The 17,952-nt window shown below is 35.3% G+C and overlaps 2 protein-coding genes across 2 annotated transcripts; one reads left to right on the top strand and one right to left on the bottom strand.

Moving 5' to 3' along the window:
- Positions 1-2,454: 2,454 nt before the first annotated feature.
- LOC128982423 (testis-specific gene 10 protein-like) lies at positions 2,455-3,723 on the bottom strand. The gene has a single exon (XM_054401380.1). The coding sequence runs from the start codon at positions 3,721-3,723 to the stop codon at positions 2,455-2,457; it is 1,269 nt and encodes a 422-aa protein (XP_054257355.1).
- Positions 3,724-4,110: 387 nt separating this feature from the next.
- Positions 4,111-14,124, top strand: LOC128982424 (prolyl 4-hydroxylase subunit alpha-2-like). Its single transcript, XM_054401382.1, has 9 exons — positions 4,111-4,280; positions 8,145-8,296; positions 8,921-9,091; positions 9,335-9,502; positions 10,076-10,215; positions 10,480-10,619; positions 11,640-11,751; positions 12,118-12,182; positions 14,052-14,124. The coding sequence occupies exons 1-9, from the start codon at positions 4,114-4,116 to the stop codon at positions 14,053-14,055; spliced, it is 1,119 nt and encodes a 372-aa protein (XP_054257357.1). The 5' UTR covers positions 4,111-4,113; the 3' UTR covers positions 14,056-14,124.
- Positions 14,125-17,952: the final 3,828 nt, after the last annotated feature.

The following is a 17,952-nucleotide window of genomic DNA, read 5'->3' as shown; positions in this document are numbered from 1 at the left end:
CAAGGTAACCTTTGGATGTTCATGAAATGGAGTTATGAACTTCCTAAAGTAGTTTATAAAATTACGTTGTAACTCAAGGCATGTTTATTTTTAAACTAATTCCGTCTCTTAGGCCTATATCTACCTGACAAGGCTCAACTCATCACGAGTAGTCGTAGTAAGTACTAATAAGTCACGACGCTGACGACACTATTTGCTGTTTCCTAGAGATTCACTCACTTTCCCTCCGCACGAAGCGATTTAAACAGACTTTATTCAACTATTTCGTGTCTCTTCCCTCGTTATGTTAGTTGTTGAAACTGGTTACGCCATTATTGTACAACTCCCTAGTCAATCAATACTCTAGAGATTACGGGTTTAAGTCATACAAAATTATGTTCAATCCGTTAGAAAACACTAAGGAATATTTTGTGCTATATATGTTTATGAGTGAAGGCGTGTGTAGCAAAATCATGTTTTACCATGGTAGCACAATTGATTTGGATTTGGCCACAAACTTCTCATGTAAAATCTCAATCTGAAGCTAATTTTGCGTGGGTTTTATACCCGTTTGACTGAAAAAATGTCCACTAAGTGTTTCTAAGCCTATTTTAAAGTGAATTTCAGCTTCAGTCATCACTGAATCTCATAAGTTCACGTTACGGAACGTAGGCTACACACGAACAGTAAAACAGAAACTGTATGGATCATAAATACAAATTATGTCACTGGCCCGAAAGCATATTTGTATTAATATTAAAATGGAGTTTGTCAAAAAACATCCATACCAGCTATTACGGCTATTAGTATGGCCCTTTGGGTCAGTGACATAATTTGTTTATATGTGTATTATAACCGTTTCTGTTGTAATATTCATGAGGCTATAACCTAAAAATACGTATACTTTGTACACTAAATCTTGGGAATAAGTCACCAATCGGTACGAAAAGTACATCATGCGATGATAATACAATTTACAGCGTGGTATATGATCAATGCCTGAAACTCTGACAAAACATCGTGGTCTGCACCGTGCACCACGACCGCCACCGGTTACCAAAACCGTCGCTTCCCGTGTTACGCTAACCACAGTTACATACTAGTAATCTGAATTTGCGATCTGAGTCCATTTCCATTAACCCTTTAGAATTAACACTTGCACAATTGAACGCTCTAGTGAAGAGTGGTTTATGAACTACCAGGAAATTGTGTTTATCTTTATGACGGCTGGGCAGTAGCGTAATAGGTTAATGTTGAAAGTAGAGTTTTGGTAGAGTTGAGAAGAGCCAATCACAAACAATAATAGCCGGTGTACTTTTAGCGAATTTCCCATATAGGGAATAAGCTATTACCGTAGTACTCATGGTAAGACCTGGACGCGGGACCGATTTTTTGTTTGTTTTGAGGTCCCTAGAGGCCAAAAACACCATCCGTTCAAATTCATATATATATGTCCGTTAGCACGATAACTCGAGCAAAAATGATCCGATTTTGATGAAATTTGGTACAAACGTGTAAACCTACGTTTATTCGAACGAGTTCGCGATCCAGCTTGATCGGACCATGGGAACGGGGGTTTACGGGGGGTTTTATGGGGTAAAAATAGGTTTTTCCCATTTTCGACCCTAAAAACATAAAATTTAGCAATTTCTTTCCAAACCACTTTGTAGAGCTTAAAAAACAAATAATTTAGTATATTGAAGCGTTATTATGCGCGTAATGGTTACGGAGAAAATTCCAAAAAATTGTAAATTTAAAATTCCCATGTTATTCTTATGGAGAATAAGTAAACTGTTGTAGTTTGCTTGTTTATGAACATATTTTGATCAAATTTGGAAAATGTTTTTATTTCTTACTAACTATTAACATTTTACAAAAAAAAAAAAAAAAAAAAAAAAACAGTTTTACCCTCCCTGATGCAGCAAACCTAAGTATATGTTAAACTAATTCTATTTAAATAGGGAATTAATGTTATATTTTTAAGTAGACATTTCAGTGTAAATCCAATCAGTCAAATGGAAATTCGCTTAGTCTGCAGGTTTGCTGCGGCGGGGGTATTTATGTATTGTATTTGACATCTTATTTAGCAGATCCAGTCACATGGGTGTGCCGAAACTATATAAAACTTATCTTCATTTACAGTAGGATAAAATTATTTAACTGTGTTTAGTTGAATCTTGAGGTAAATTGTCTCAACTACAGACAAGTTGACTCAGTTATGTTCCAACATTAGTTTGGTTTTATCAAAAAATATTTTTTTTTTAACCAATAAAAAACTAACTGTGTTAACTTAATAATGTTGCTATTAAAAAAAAAAAAACGTTTAGGTTAATAGTTTAAATTACATTTTTAATGATTACACTCACTAAAGCTATACAAGTTCCTAAAAGACTTATATAATCTTTAGAAATGCCAGGAATATAGGCTTAATAAATGAGAGTAATTTATAACAATTAATTACAATAACTTAACATATCACAAAAAGAACGGATTAATTTGTCTCTCAGGATTAGGGTTGTTAAATGATAAATATACTGATGAATTTTTAATTGCTTCAAAGGTCACTCTGTTTCTCTCTTGTGTACAGTTTTTAATGTGCTCTTCCTTTTCAGCTGCAGACTTTTCAACCATATTCCTCAAGTTTTCAAAGGATTTAGTCTGTTTCTTCAGATGTTTCCCCTGTTCAGATAAATTCCGCTTTAAGTTTGAAATGCTTTCGTTCTGAACGGTGCATATGATCTGAAAAACTTTCAGCAATACATTCAAATTCGCTTTTGTCTTTTTCAGATTATCAATCTTCTTTTCTTTATTTTTGATTTCTTCCATAAGTTTATCATTTGTCTTTTCTAACTGTGATGTTTTGGAGATTAAATTTGAATTTTCAATTTGAATCTCTTTCAAACTTTTCTCCTTTTCTTCGAGACAAACTGAAACATTACTTAGACGGTCTTGGAGTTCTATGTTATCTTGCTTGCATTCTGAAAGAGTTTTCGCCAAATCGTCACAATCTCTCCTAAGATACTTGTTTTGCTCTGATGTCAAAATCAACTCATCCTTCATAGTTTTCATTTTGCATATCATTTCCTCCTCTTTGTTTTGCCATATTATTTTCTCAGTTTTCAGATTGTTATTTTCATTTTGCAACTGAACATTTTCTTTCTGTCCGTTCTGAAGGCAAGATTTCAGATTATTCACTTCTCTTCTAGATATTTGAAGTCTATCATGTCCTTTAGCAAACAATTCATATAAAACAGTCTTTTGGATTTTCAGATTGTCCACTTCATTTCTCAGCGTCGTTAGTTGGGTTTGAAGAGAAGATGTTTGCTTAATACGATGCCTCCAAGCATTCAGAATGAACATCTTGCAAGCAGTTTTTGCCAACTCCGACTCCTTATTGGTTAAGAATGAAATTTGCAGTTGTGATTCCACTTCCAGATTTGTGTCAATCTCATTTTTCCTTCTTGATTTGACTTTAATTTTCTGAGTGTTTGGTGTTAGATCGACAAGAGAGACAGATTTTCTTCCAAGTGTTGAGAGATGCTTCTTTAATCCAGGACCTGGTTGATCAACACAGCAGTTATGAGTCTTTCTTGCATGGCAGAAAACGGGTAATTTTGAATCAGTTGAACTTTCAAGCTTTGACTTTTTATTCTTTGGTAAGCTTGAGGTTGGTGTATTCTTCTCTAGGTTTTTACTCATCACTCTGCTTTTAACATTATTTTTTTGTTCTATTTTCTTAGACATGATTGCAAAACTTATTTTTAAAGATTAATAGTGTTCTATTGTGTAGCTTGAGAACAATCAATTAATTGGAAACTGTACCAGCTGTTGGATTCTAAGTAAATAATGCCATGAATATAGCATTGCCCTAAATTAAACGTGTGTACTATATCAACTGCATTTCTTAAAATTATGATTGCAAGTATTTTTTTACGTATGCTCTGTTGTGGTTCTTGATTTTCTCAGGAAAAAATTAATTTTCTGTCCATTAACTTTGTTCCCCATCACAGTTGGAGGGGTTAGTTACATAATTCTAACCTTACAGTGGACCTGGAAAGGTTACTCAAATCTGAGGCTTTGTTTCTACATACTATGCGACACAAACAATTAATTCTTGATGTTGCAGACATGAGCATGGCTGGACGACTGCTGCTCCTTGCAGTGTCTATTACTGTGTGTTCTGCTGAGCTCTACACAGCTCTGGTAGACTTGGAGGAGTTGCTGGAGTCGGAATCTGCGCTGCTGCACACCCTCAAGGACTACATCTCAGCGCAGGAGCACAAACTGCAATTAGTCAAGAAGTAAGACTATTAGGGTTGGAAAAAGTATGGACACTATCAACTTTTTAATGGGTTACACCGGGAAAACCAAACTCTGCACACCTCTATACGGCATAAAAGTGCAATTTTTTTGTTGGTATCCCAATTTCGTCCGAAAACCCAAAATGGGTTATTTTGGGGACAACTCAAACATTTTGAATGTAAAGCCCTATTATGACACCTCATTTTAATGGCCATTAGTTTAAAAGAATATCGTCAAAAACTAGAGGTCTCTATCTCAACCCATTACAGAATGGCGGCCGATTTTATTTTTCATCCACCTGAGAGACCCCATATGAAAAAATATACATGAATATCTCCCGATTAACGTTTTTATGTAAAGTACCAGGAAAAATAAACTCAGTATTACCATAACAAGAAACTAAAAACGACTTTTTGGTCGCTATGACAATTTTGCCCGGGGCCCCAAAATGGGGTATTTCGGGGTCAGAGAGAAAAGAATTTATTTATAAAAATAAACATGTCTGCTTAAAAAAAATAAGGTTGCCAATGACACAAAAATATACAATGTTTCATGGATAGTAATTTTCAAAAAGGATCTGTCCAAATCATATTGTTTCCAAAAGTTCACAACAAATTTTGATGTTCCTCTAAAACCAATAAACAATTCAATCACCTCAATTTATGAAATTTTGCTTGAAATATTCAAAGGTTGATTCTTATTTTTTTCTTTTCCTCATTCACTTCATTAGGTTGATATTTAGTATTTAGCATTTTATACAGCTCCATCAAGCGACCCATCATTTTGAAGGCCATTAGTTAAAAAGAAAATCGGCAAAAACCAGAGGTCTATATCTCAACCCAGTATAAAATGGCCACAGTTTTTTGTTACCAGTTTTAAATTAAGTAAACCTTCAGTGTGCTGATGTCAAATGATGTTTTCTTTCGAACATGCCAACCTTTAACCCATCCAAACTGTTGGGACTACTAATAATCTATATAATTAATACGCTACACGAAAGTTTGTCGGTTGAACTCCTCCGCCATTTCTTAACCGATTTTATCCATTGACGTCTCATTGGAAAGAGCGTGTCGCGTAGATTTGCAAACTGACCTTACATTTTTGAAAAAGTCCCTTGGGCTCTGCCCCAGTGGCTTTAAAAGTTCCCATGTTATCCTTATGAAGAACATAATTGTTTACATTTTGATCAGCTGTATAATTTTATTGCTGTGCTGTTATTTACTTTTCAATTCAATGAAACACATTGAGTACATTTATTTACTATTTGAGTTTGTGTAAACATAACCCCCAAGACGGATCGTGTTATATAAGTATGGTTGTATCTTAAATTTGTGTATTTATCGTTGTTTTGTGTCGCTATGATGGATTGTGTTAGCATGATTGTAACTTAAATTTGTGCATTTATCGTTGTTTTGTGTAGCTATAATTTGTTTATTATTTGTTGTTTATTTCTTTTAAATGTCTCCGACGCAACGACAACGAAACATAGACAGGAGGCGTAATCGTGATAACGACCGCAACTACAGAACAGTGGCGCGTAATAGGCTTAACTCATCAGCTTAACAGTCTGAACATGAACCTGGACAACTTCAACTATTTGGTTACAAATGCGCCCTTACACTACCCCAAAACGACTTTTCGTTCTCAATTGGCCCTCTATTAATAACCTGTGTTGCCTGTACAGCGAGGCATTTTGAGAAGGAGAGAACCGTCCGGAATGCTTTAGGTTTATCAATAACGAAGATAAACAGGGTCTGAGTTACACAACGGTAATATTTGAGTTGACTATTTAAATTCATTGTAAATATGACTGTTATTCAATCTGAAATAACTCCTGTAATACTTTGTAATTGCTCGAATTCGAGCAACATGTACACTAGTTGTATAAAATTTCATGTATAATAAAAAAATTTGAGACAGCTGATTCATTTAGATGGGATTCTACTTCAGCTTCCAAAAGTCGATTACATTCCATTTATTCAGAAACTGCCATATTAGGGCAACAACCACGCTTGTAAACGTTGTGCCTTCTAAATACAATATTGAACCTTAATGACAAGACTTCGTTATCAAGATTAACTCCTTATCAAAGTTTGCAGTGCGACTAGGGGTAGTATAATGTCAAGGGAATTTGAAATGATACTTGTTACAGGAGTGAGTTTTTATCGAAGTTCCACATATCCTTTTCATTTGTTATCAAGAACTAATAAATATCTACTTCTCAATCCAATCACAACATAGTTATCTATCACGTCATATTTAATTGTTTATGAGTCTTTAATATTTTATTTTGAGTTATTTGCGAACACACAAAATATGTTTCGGATATTTCATACAGAAATTTCAAAGATTCCGTAGCTATGTACTATATCGGAGTAATGTCCGATTAATTTTTTATAAGCAAGAAAATGATGTTAAATTTGCATCACTCATCGTATTATTTTCTGTCAATTTGAATAAGTCGGCCTTAGTCACTAACAAAGACTACATACAAGATCGATTCATACTTGGCTTGAATTACCTACTTTGTACAGTCACCATTTCATTGAAAAGTATTAAAAAAGTATTCAAAGTACCGTGTGAGAGAAATTTTATGTCACAATGCACTTGATTCATCGACTGAATTACCCAAGTTTTGCCCCCTAATGAAGATTGATGGAAGGATGCCAAGTACTTGTAATGCATTCAGGATGAGATCTCCATTATGTGGGAGGACTTCAGCAAATATTGGTAGAGAGTGATGATGAATAGAAGCTTCTGCAACTCCCCCCCTCCCCTCCCTTATGTAAGATGGTTTGAATTGCAGATCCCTTTGACTCCTTGACCTAAACTTGTAATATTTGTAAGCACAAAGGGAAAGAGTTCTTATAGTGTATACAAACAGATCCTCGATGATTTGAATTCAATTTGGAGTTTCTTGATATGTTAATTCATCATGTTGGGTCTTTGTGAAATGTGTGATTTTCGTCTTATTTGACTTTATTTGAATTGTAGATTTTTCTTTAAAAGCAGCTCCTATTGTAACATTTTTCTTGTGCAGAACATTGTGATTCTTTCCTATTAGGATACAAGGGTATGAAATAAAAATAGGTTTGTCCTGACATTTAATTTGTAGGGTCACCATTTCAAAGTAAAGTATCAAAGTATCTATCTATAGACTTAATTCAGTAACTGAGGATTTTCTTTGTAACATCCCTTTTCACTTGTCCTACTTAACCATTTTTTACGATTAAGGTGTCAATTTAAAGCTTATAATCCAGCGGAGAGAGGAACGCTACCTTAAAGAGGTAGATAATTTATGGCGTGGATCTAAAATCAACCAATTCAATTTAATGTTCATTAATAGTTTTATTTACCTAAGAACTAACCTAAATAAACATAATCTGTGAAAAGTAAAAAATGGTATTGCATTATTTACTCCTCGGAAACAAGTTTTGAAGCCTATTAAAATGTAAGTTATGTACACTGGTCCCCTTGTTTATCTATAATAAAATACTAGTTTGGATTCAGCAATGGAACAGTAAATGCTAGTTCACACATGGCCATTTTACTCACTGCGATTCGAGTAGCAGCCAAAATCGCTATGTGACAACAGAAAGTAGCGGCGACTAGCACTTGCCGGCAAGTAAAAATTCACTCCTGCAGAAAGTCGAACATGTTATTTGTGGCAAGTAGTCGCTAGTAGCCAACCTTGAGAGTCACAGGATTCACTCGCCGCGAGTCGGTAGCGCGTATGTTGCTATGTCTAAACAGTCTATTCTCCTTCGCCAGTCATATGGAACGTGTGTTAATAATTTAACAGCTGATTTTTTTATCGTTATTTTTCACAGCACAAATATTAACCCGAAACAATTTGTTTGCAGGAAGTACCTAGAGTTTACCAGTGAACACGACGAGGCCAGTAAAGATCCAAACTTCTACCTGTCCAATCCTCTCAACGCCTTCCTTCTGGTCAAGCGGCTCACGGTTGACTGGAAAGATGTTGAGGCCACAATCAAGAATGACCTTAGTCAAGGTAATAACTACTATTTGTGTATTTGAAGATTTAGTATAAATCTAACAATAATCATAAATCAACTAGTTCTAGCTATGTCCAGGTTTTGAAAATAACAGCAGCCAATATATTCTTTGGTCTTGTAATTCATACCACTTCAATACATAGAATTAGCTGGGTTTATCATTTTACTCATCTTCGCCTTAAAATATGCACTCTGGTCTGATGACTTAAACATTTTTCTGAATACTGTTATCCTTGAAGAAATTACACTATTTATATTTTTTCCATTGACTTTTAGATAGGTAGTGAAGTAAAAATCCCACCTAGGGTCAGTAGCCAATTTTCTATACAAAAAAAAACATAGGTAGTTAAATCAGTCACTTACAGGATGAGCTTATTTTTTCTTAGTTTTTCTTAGTGATGTGGCAAAATGGTGGTATGGTTAAGTTGTCTTTTTAGTTTGGCTTGGTTATATATCTGTATTAGACAGAAATTGGTAATTTACTTCGGTGCACTCTTTTGGTTACTAAATTAAATTAAGTTCATTTTTACCCCAAAATTGGCTACAGCAGTGACATGGAAATGTCTATCCATAGTCAACACTTTTACATAGTCAATAATGTAACATTTGTAATTCTGCAGAGGCCATGCAGAACATGACGATGTTACGAGATAACCTCAAGTTCCCCACGGAGGAGGACCTGACAGGAGCAGCAGTGGCGCTTATGAGGCTACAGGACACATACCATTTGAGTACCAGCAGTCTGGCGCGGGGAGAGCTCAACGGAGTACAGTACAGTACACAACTGACAGGTACAGTCATGTCAAATATTCTTTTGACCGTACAAACAAATCAATATCAATGCAGCCAGTCTTTTGAATAATACGATAATACTGGCTAAATACCAGCTGATCTTAGTCAGTAACAAAGCAATCATCTTGTTCTTTCAAAACGCATTGTACACTAATCTTCGCCTTCCTAAAATATTTACTCATACTATTAGAAACCACACTTGCTTACTCTACACTTTAAATGACTTAGATCCGTCGTTTCAGCGGCAGACTGTTTTGAGCTAGGCCGTCAATCCTACAACCACCAGGACTTCTACCATACTGTGTTGTGGATGGGCGAGGCTCTGGCTAAACACGAGATGGAGCGAAACAGGACCAAAGTGGAGCGCTGGGAAATACTGGAGTATCTGGCGTACTCCACCTACATGCAGGGTGAGCTATCATTGTGATGCGATTGGCTTCTGTATACTGAAGTAGACATCCCACCCAGATTGATTAGATTTAGTCAATTTGTTTTTAAAATTGAAAATAGTCACACACTCACAGATTATTTTAATGTCAACATTTCATTTTCTCCGTTAGTTTATGTTGGTGACAATCAGGTTATGTGACATAAGAAATGTTATATTTTCCTTTTAATTTCACTTATTGGTTTAACATTTCCTGTTGACAGAAATCGGTATTTGACATTGAGACATTATATAGATGGCTCAGCTAAACTACATACTTTTTCCATTCTAATACCATTGACTTAATACTTTATACTTTTATCTAAAATGGCGACCATACCATACATAAAATGGCGAAAGTAGGTACAGTATTTTAAGCCATGTATGAATGGAGATGAGGGTAATGGGAATAGGGCGTTTTTTAACATCAGTTAAAGGTGATACTCATGCTTTAGCTCATATTTATTCCAAGCAATCTTACCTATAGTTAACTTCTGAGACTGGTATAGAAATATACGTTTGTTTATTATGCATTAAAAAACAATATATGATTTAGGTAATGTAAAGAATGCGCTGCAGCTAACAGATGAGCTGTTAACCATACAGCCGAGTCACCAAAGAGCGCTTGGAAACAAGAAGTTTTACCTGGCAGCCATTGACCAGGACGCCACTCCTCTGAACATACAAGATCGCAAGGTAACTTGGCACCTCGAGTGAACATTAATGTTGGTGAAATAAGGTTATAGACATGGAACATTAGTGGTATCGATTTAAGTTAAAATAAAATTAGCATTTTAGTGGCAGGGGTTTGGATAGTGGGTCCAGGCCCAGGATAACAACAGGATTTAGGTTTGTTGGGGCCGACACAAAGGCAAGAAAAGGTTCTCCTCAACATTTGCAATCATTAGAATAAGATGAAGAGGTTAAATTGTTAAGCAATTAACAAATTAACTTTTGCAGAGTACAGAAGACAGGCCGCTGGATGAGCTGCCTGAGAGAGATGTTTACGAGATGTTGTGTCGAGACGCAGCCAGGCCTCCAGGCAGCATTACGGCTCAGCTCAAGTGTAGATATGTGCACCACAACCGCCCGTATCTCAGGTATATGTTTGTAGTATATTGTACTAGTGAAGAGTCAATACCAAAATTTATTGGTTTCTCGATACCGATACCATTTTTTAAATTTTACAAATATTTCTGTATGGATTGGTTTTACCACCAACTTCTGTCCTTATACCCCTGCATAAAGGCATTTTCGAGTCATGGGATGTTTGTCAAAAAGACAAAATTGATACAGCAATTAAATATAACTAGCCAATTTGAGTTTGAACCCCTCTCAACAAATTAAATAAATACTATATAAAAATGAAGGTGTAAAAAAAATTCAATATTATAACTAAAGGTGGACATCTGATTATCTCCCGCGGTTGTAGGGACATCGTCATCGTCTCCCGCGTTCTTGGTAAAATCAATAATTATCAATACCTCCCACGGTCTTGTGGGCATTACAACCGTCTTCAGAGATGATTGAAAAATTCTGATTATGTCCCCTAGTCATAATATAAATTTAAATTGGAAATATGAATTCCACTTTTCCAAAAGTGTGGCAGCTAACTTTGAAATTTCTTATGAAAATCCCTGTATTTTATCATATTTTTGGAATGTTGATGCATTTTTTAAAGACTTTTTTAGATTTTTCCTCTCTAAAGTTACTCGTTTAGGAGCTACAGAATGCAGATTATACACAGCTCAAGCTTTGTTTTTCCAATGTGTATCAAGCTGTAGCTCCAAAACGAGTAAGTTAGCTTTAGAGAAAAAAATTAAAGAATAAAAACGTTTTACATTGTATTTACAGTCTTAAACAGTCATACAATAACAGGTGTCCCATTAGAAATTTTAATGTTAACCGCCATATGGTAAAACGGTAGACATTAAAAAAAGTATAATTAGTATTTTTTTTTTTTATTACAACGTCATAAGAAAATAGGTTGTTGAATTTCTCCATTTGACGTTTTCTCTAAATCTAATAGTTTCTGAGATACTAATGGTGGCACAGTTAAGTTGTTCACACTGTAGTATTCAGAAAGTAATGATGATAAATTAAAATTCGATTTTTCCTAGGATTGCCCCATTGAAAGAAGAAGAAGCGTATCTGGACCCTAGAATACTGCTTTACAGGGAAGCACTGTACGATTCAGAAATGGATACTTTCAAGAGGATGGCTCAACCAAGGGTAAATATATTTGAAATGTTTGCAAAAATATATTTTTTACATTAAACTGAAGTTAAACCACTGACAAAATTCTGTACCAGGACACAACTCCAACACATTTGACAACCAATTGAAATTTATGTGATCTTCATATAAGTGTGCGAGCTTCTAGACTCGATACTCTTCCAAGGTATAGTAGCTAAACTCTTATATTACATACAACAATTATAACTTGGTAATTGTTTTTATTTTTGGTATAATTTTTTACTTTTGATAGAACCTCCAGTCTAGTTAAAGACTTGATATTTCTTTGTTAAATCTAACAATGCTTTTCTTAGCAAACAAAGGTACTTTTCCAGAAATTATTTGTTTACCTTTTTCTTTCAGCTCAGAAGAGCGACGGTGCAGAACTACAAAACTGGTGATCTGGAAGTGGCTCACTATAGGATAAGGTAATAACATCTTTTATTTGTGAAAGAAATTATTTTGACAATGTAACCAAAACTAAAGTTGCCGAAACATTTTTCTGAGGTAGTCCTTGGCCCGCCATTGGGCAACATTGAGATATTCTGAACACAGAACCCAACTTGTGTCCATCCTGAAAACAACTGTTAATAGTAACAACATTAAGTTACTTCATGTTGTGTTGTTTATTCCGAATCACGTTGACAATAATATTGTAAAAAGGTTAAAATACCTGTAACTGCCTCGTTATTCCTCTGTTCCTGTACTGGACTACGCACGTTTCAATGTATTCACATCATCATCAGGTCACAAACTTGAAGAACTTAAACCATTCTTGAATTGGTCGCGTCAAAGTTTACAAAAAAAATACACAAAACATTTAAACATTTAAAAAACAGGGACAAAAACTGTAGGCCTACAGACACTGGTGTGCACATGACGGGTGCCGAGTCTCGACTGGTGGTGTTTTTTTGTTTTTTTTTGTCTGGGAACAGGAAACAGAATCGCAACAGTTATGTTTTACGTATGTACCATACTGTAATGTTAATGAGTGGAGATGAACAAGATTGTAGTTTTATTTGGAAAGGGATTTTTCTTATCTTCCTCATTTCCGGTACGGGAACGGAACACAATTTTTCTTCTTGTGCAACAACGGGCAATTTTAGTTTGTTCTAAAAAAACCTTTAAGGAATGTCTTATTTACCAGTAGAAAAAAACCAATATTCGGTTTGGTCAATGGAGGCATCAGCACGTTATTCAAAATCATATATATTTGGAACAAATCCTCAATTTAATATAATCCCACCTAATTGGACATGTCCAATTCTATTGATGAGAGTCTAAACAAATAGTCACCCTACTAAGTTTCCGCTATAAATATTAGTTAATAGTAACAACATTGAGGATGCAAAAGGGGGCACAGTGAATTTTTCCAGGGTGTCTGGAAACCCTTTCTCGGGCAATAAGGGTATCAAATTCGCAGGCCCCTGGTGGTGTCCCCCAAAACACTATAATTTAGATTTGATCCTAATACTAACCCAAGTGAAATTATTTTATTAAGACTAAATAAAAAACTGATTCTTACAGAACTTTTTAATGTATACGGTAAATCACCTGATTATAACTGTCATATAAGAATAGGTTTGTTTTGATTTGATTGTTATTGCTTTTTTTTCTAAACATTGAAATGGCGTTTGCAATCTGGGTGACGTCAGCATATGACGGGAAAATCAAACTTATGTATTTTCCTTCTACCATAGGCTTCTCTGTTTTACCCCACACTGTAAATAAAACATTTGATTGGAATTTCTTCCATTTGTTTTGATTTTCTGTTTATAGTTCGTTGTTATTTCGTCACCAGCATGACAACCCATAAAGCCCATGTAATTTTTTTCCAAACTTCAAATTAATTTGTTGTGCTTATTTTAATTATTAAAGGGATTCTGCACATCTACAGGAAAATATATTTCTAACAGTATGCGTAGATTTTCCCTGCGATGCAAACGAGCTGAGAAAAAAGGTTTTAAAGAAACATGCTTGCTTATTAATATATAGAATCAGACACTGTCATAGTGCACTTATGTACCTAAATGATAAAAACACTCTTAAACCAAACCAAAGTCACAACTTGTGTAAATCATAGCATATTTTGTGTAACATCAGTTACCACAGAAAAAAACCGAGGGTGGAAAGAGGATTTTTACCGTATGTCTTTTTCAACTATATGTTCTTTGAGGATAAAACTTTGGCAATTGCTGGTCCATGAATGCATGAATGCTGTGAAATGAATGGGATGTCCATGTCAGTATCCAAAGTCAGTGATATTGCTGATATTTGACAACAACTGATATTGACAGATGAGTGAGGTGGAGCAGGGAGGTGCCACAGTATTTCCGGAGTTGCGTCTGTCGCTGTGGCCAGAGAAGGGGACGGCTGTGTTCTGGATGAATGGATGGATGCTTAAAGGTAACTTGTTAAAATGTAACATATTAAAAACGTTATGAGTACTGGTATGAGTAAAAGTTTTTATGTCAGCTTGGTGGTTGACGACGACGACCACCAAGCTGTGTATGTCGTCGTCCAAACTGTGATTTGTCGACCAAACTGTGGACGTCGTCGTCGTCGTCGTCGTCGTCGTCGTCGTCGTCGTCGTCGTCGTCGTCGTCGTCGTATGACTACCAGGTCAGTTGCAAGGGAATGACTTGATCGTAAAACATGTTAAAATGTAACATGTAAAAATGTAACATGTGGAAATATAAGAAGTTAAAATGTAACATGTTAAAATGTAACGTGTTAAAATGTAACATTTTAAAATGTAACATGCTTAAATGTAACGTGTTAAAATGTAACATATTAAAATGTAACATGTAAAAATGTAACATGTAAAATTGTAACCTTTTAAAATGTAACATGCTTAAAGGTAACTTGTTAAAATGTAACACATTAAAAACGTTATGAGTACTGGTATGAGTAAAAGTTTTTATGTCAGCTTGGTGGTTGAGTGATTATAGTACTGCTGTAATCAGAAGGTAGCTGGTTTGATTCTATGTTAATTTGTTTGTATTACCTGTCACTAGTTTGGTATTACTAATTTAATTAATCTTTGTCACAGGTGTACGAGGCTGCTGGGCTGGCCAATGCTGACAGTTTTATCCGACAGTTCCCTGATGGCTACAGTACCATTCTGGGGGAGAGAGGAGTTACCGTGTCTGGGGGCCAGAAACAGAGGATAGCTATCGCCCGCGCTCTACTGAAAATCCCATCCATCCTCATACTAGACGAGGCTACCAGGTCAGTTGCAAGGGAATGACTTGATCGTAAAACATGTTAAAATGTAACATGTAAAAATGTAACATGTGGAAATATAAGAAGTTAAAATGTAACATGTTAAAATGTAACGTGTTAAAATGTAACATTTTAAAATGTAACATGCTTAAATGTAACGTGTTAAAATGTAACATATTAAAATGTAACATGTAAAAATGTAACATGTAAAATTGTAACCTTTTAAAATGTAACATGCTTAAAGGTAACTTGTTAAAATGTAACATATTAAAAACGTTATGAGTACTGGTATGAGTAAAAGTTTTTATGTCAGCTTGGTGGTTGAGTGATTATAGTACTGCTGTAATCAGAAGGTAGCTGGTTTGATTCTATGTTAATTTGTTTGTATTACCCGTCACTAGTTTGGTATTACTAATTTAATTAATCTTTGTCACAGGTGTACGAGGCTGCTGGGCTGGCCAATGCTGACAGTTTTATCCGACAGTTCCCTGATGGCTACAGTACCATTCTGGGGGAGAGAGGAGTTACCGTGTCTGGGGGCCAGAAACAGAGGATAGCTATCGCCCGCGCTTTACTGAAAATCCCATCCATCCTCATACTAGACGAGGCTACCAGGTCAGTTGCAAGGGAAAGACTTGATCATAAAAAATGTTAAAATGTAACATGTAAATATGTAAAATGTAAAAATGTAGACGACGACGACGACGACGACGACGACGATGACGACGACGACGACGACGACGACGACGACGACGACGACTACCAGGTCAGTTGCAAGGGAATGACTTGATCGTAAAACATGTTAAAATGTAACATGTAAAAATGTAACATGTGGAAATATAAGAAGTTAAAATGTAACATATTAAAATGTAACATGTAAAAATGTAACATGTAAAATTGTAACCTTTTAAAATGTAACATGCTTAAAGGTAACTTGTTAAAATGTAACACATTAAAAACGTTATGAGTACTGGTATGAGTAAAAGTTTTTATGTCAGCTTGGTGGTTGAGTGATTATAGTACTGCTGTACTCGCCTTGTAATTAGAAGGTAGCTGGTTTGATTCTATGTTAATTTGTTTGTATTACCTGTCACTAGTTTGGTATTACTAATTTAATTAATCTTTGTCACAGGTGTACGAGGCTGCTGGGCTGGCCAATGCTGACAGTTTTATCCGACAGTTCCCTGATGGCTACAGTACCATTCTGGGGGAGAGAGGAGTTACCGTGTCTGGGGGCCAGAAACAGAGGATAGCTATCGCCCGCGCTCTACTGAAAATCCCATCCATCCTCATACTAGACGAGGCTACCAGGTCAGTTGCAAGGGAATGACTTGATCGTAAAACATGTTAAAATGTAACATGTAAAAATGTAACATGTGGAAATATAAGAAGTTAAAATGTAACATGTTAAAATGTAACGTGTTAAAATGTAACATTTTAAAATGTAACATGCTTAAATGTAACGTTTTAAAATGTAACATATTAAAATGTAACATGTAAAAATGTAACATGTAAAATTGTAACCTTTTAAAATGTAACATGCTTAAAGGTAACTTGTTAAAATGTAACATATTAAAAACGTTATGAGTACTGGTATGAGTAAAAGTTTTTATGTCAGCTTGGTGGTTGAGTGATTATAGTACTGCTGTAATCAGAAGGTAGCTGGTTTGATTCTATGTTACTTTGTTTGTATTACCCGTCACTAGTTTGGTATTACTAATTTAATTAATCTTTGTCACAGGTGTACGAGGCTGCTGGGCTGGCCAATGCTGACAGTGTTATCCGACAGTTCCCTGATGGCTACAGTACCATTCTGGGGGAGAGAGGAGTTACCGTGTCTGGGGGCCAGAAACAGAGGATAGCTATCGCCCGCGCTTTACTGAAAATCCCATCCATCCTCATACTAGACGAGGCTACCAGGTCAGTTGCAAGGGAAAGACTTGATCATAAAAAATGTTAAAATGTAACATGTAAATATGTAAAATGTAAAAATGTAGACGACGACGACGACGACGACGACGACGACGACGACGACGACGACTACCAGGTCAGTTGCAAGGGAATGACTTGATCGTAAAACATGTTAAAATGTAACATGTGGAAATATAAGAAGTTAAAATGTAACATGTTAAAATGTAACGTGTTAAAATGTAACATTTTAAAATGTAACATGCTTAAATGTAACGTGTTAAAATGTAACATATTAAAATGTAACATGTAAAAATGTAACATGTAAAATTGTAACCTTTTAAAATGTAACATGCTTAAAGGTAACTTGTTAAAATGTAACACATTAAAAACGTTATGAGTACTGGTATGAGTAAAAGTTTTTATGTCAGCTTGGTGGTTGAGTGATTATAGTACTGCTGTACTCGCCTTGTAATTAGAAGGTAGCTGGTTTGATTCTATGTTAATTTGTTTGTATTACCTGTCACTAGTTTGGTATTACTAATTTAATTAATCTTTGTCACAGGTGTACGAGGCTGCTGGGCTGGCCAATGCTGACAGTTTTATCCGACAGTTCCCTGATGGCTACAGTACCATTCTGGGGGAGAGAGGAGTTACCGTGTCTGGGGGCCAGAAACAGAGGATAGCTATCGCCCGCGCTCTACTGAAAATCCCATCCATCCTCATACTAGACGAGGCTACCAGGTCAGTTGCAAGGGAATGACTTGATCGTAAAACATGTTAAAATGTAACATGTAAAAATGTAACATGTGGAAATATAAGAAGTTAAAATGTAACATGTTAAAATGTAACGTGTTAAAATGTAACATTTTAAAATGTAACATGCTTAAATGTAACGTGTTAAAATGTAACATATTAAAATGTAACATGTAAAAATGTAACATGTAAAATTGTAACCTTTTAAAATGTAACATGCTTAAAGGTAACTTGTTAAAATGTAACATATTAAAAACGTTATGAGTACTGGTATGAGTAAAAGTTTTTATGTCAGCTTGGTGGTTGAGT

The sequence above is a fragment of the Macrosteles quadrilineatus genome, unplaced genomic scaffold (genome assembly GCF_028750875.1).
Source record: "Macrosteles quadrilineatus isolate MER2022 unplaced genomic scaffold, UCM_ALF_1.0 Scaffold_308__1_contigs__length_106847, whole genome shotgun sequence".
Lineage (NCBI taxonomy): Eukaryota > Metazoa > Arthropoda > Insecta > Hemiptera > Cicadellidae > Macrosteles > Macrosteles quadrilineatus.
This window is presented reverse-complemented; position numbering and strand designations above follow the sequence as displayed.

What these genes read in the sequence shown, in the direction of transcription:
- LOC128982423 (XM_054401380.1), bottom strand. Translation starts at nt 3,723, where the DNA reads ATGTCTAAGAAAATAGAACAAAAAAATAATGTTAAAAGCAGAGTGATG.
- LOC128982424 (XM_054401382.1), top strand. Translation starts at nt 4,114, where the DNA reads ATGGCTGGACGACTGCTGCTCCTTGCAGTGTCTATTACTGTGTGTTCT. An exon ending in AAACTGCAATTAGTCAAGAA is followed by an intron (nt 4,281 to 8,144) that starts GTAAGACTATTA and finishes ATTTGTTTGCAG; the next exon opens with GAAGTACCTAGAGTTTACCA. An exon ending in TGAACATACAAGATCGCAAG is followed by an intron (nt 10,216 to 10,479) that starts GTAACTTGGCAC and finishes TAACTTTTGCAG; the next exon opens with AGTACAGAAGACAGGCCGCT.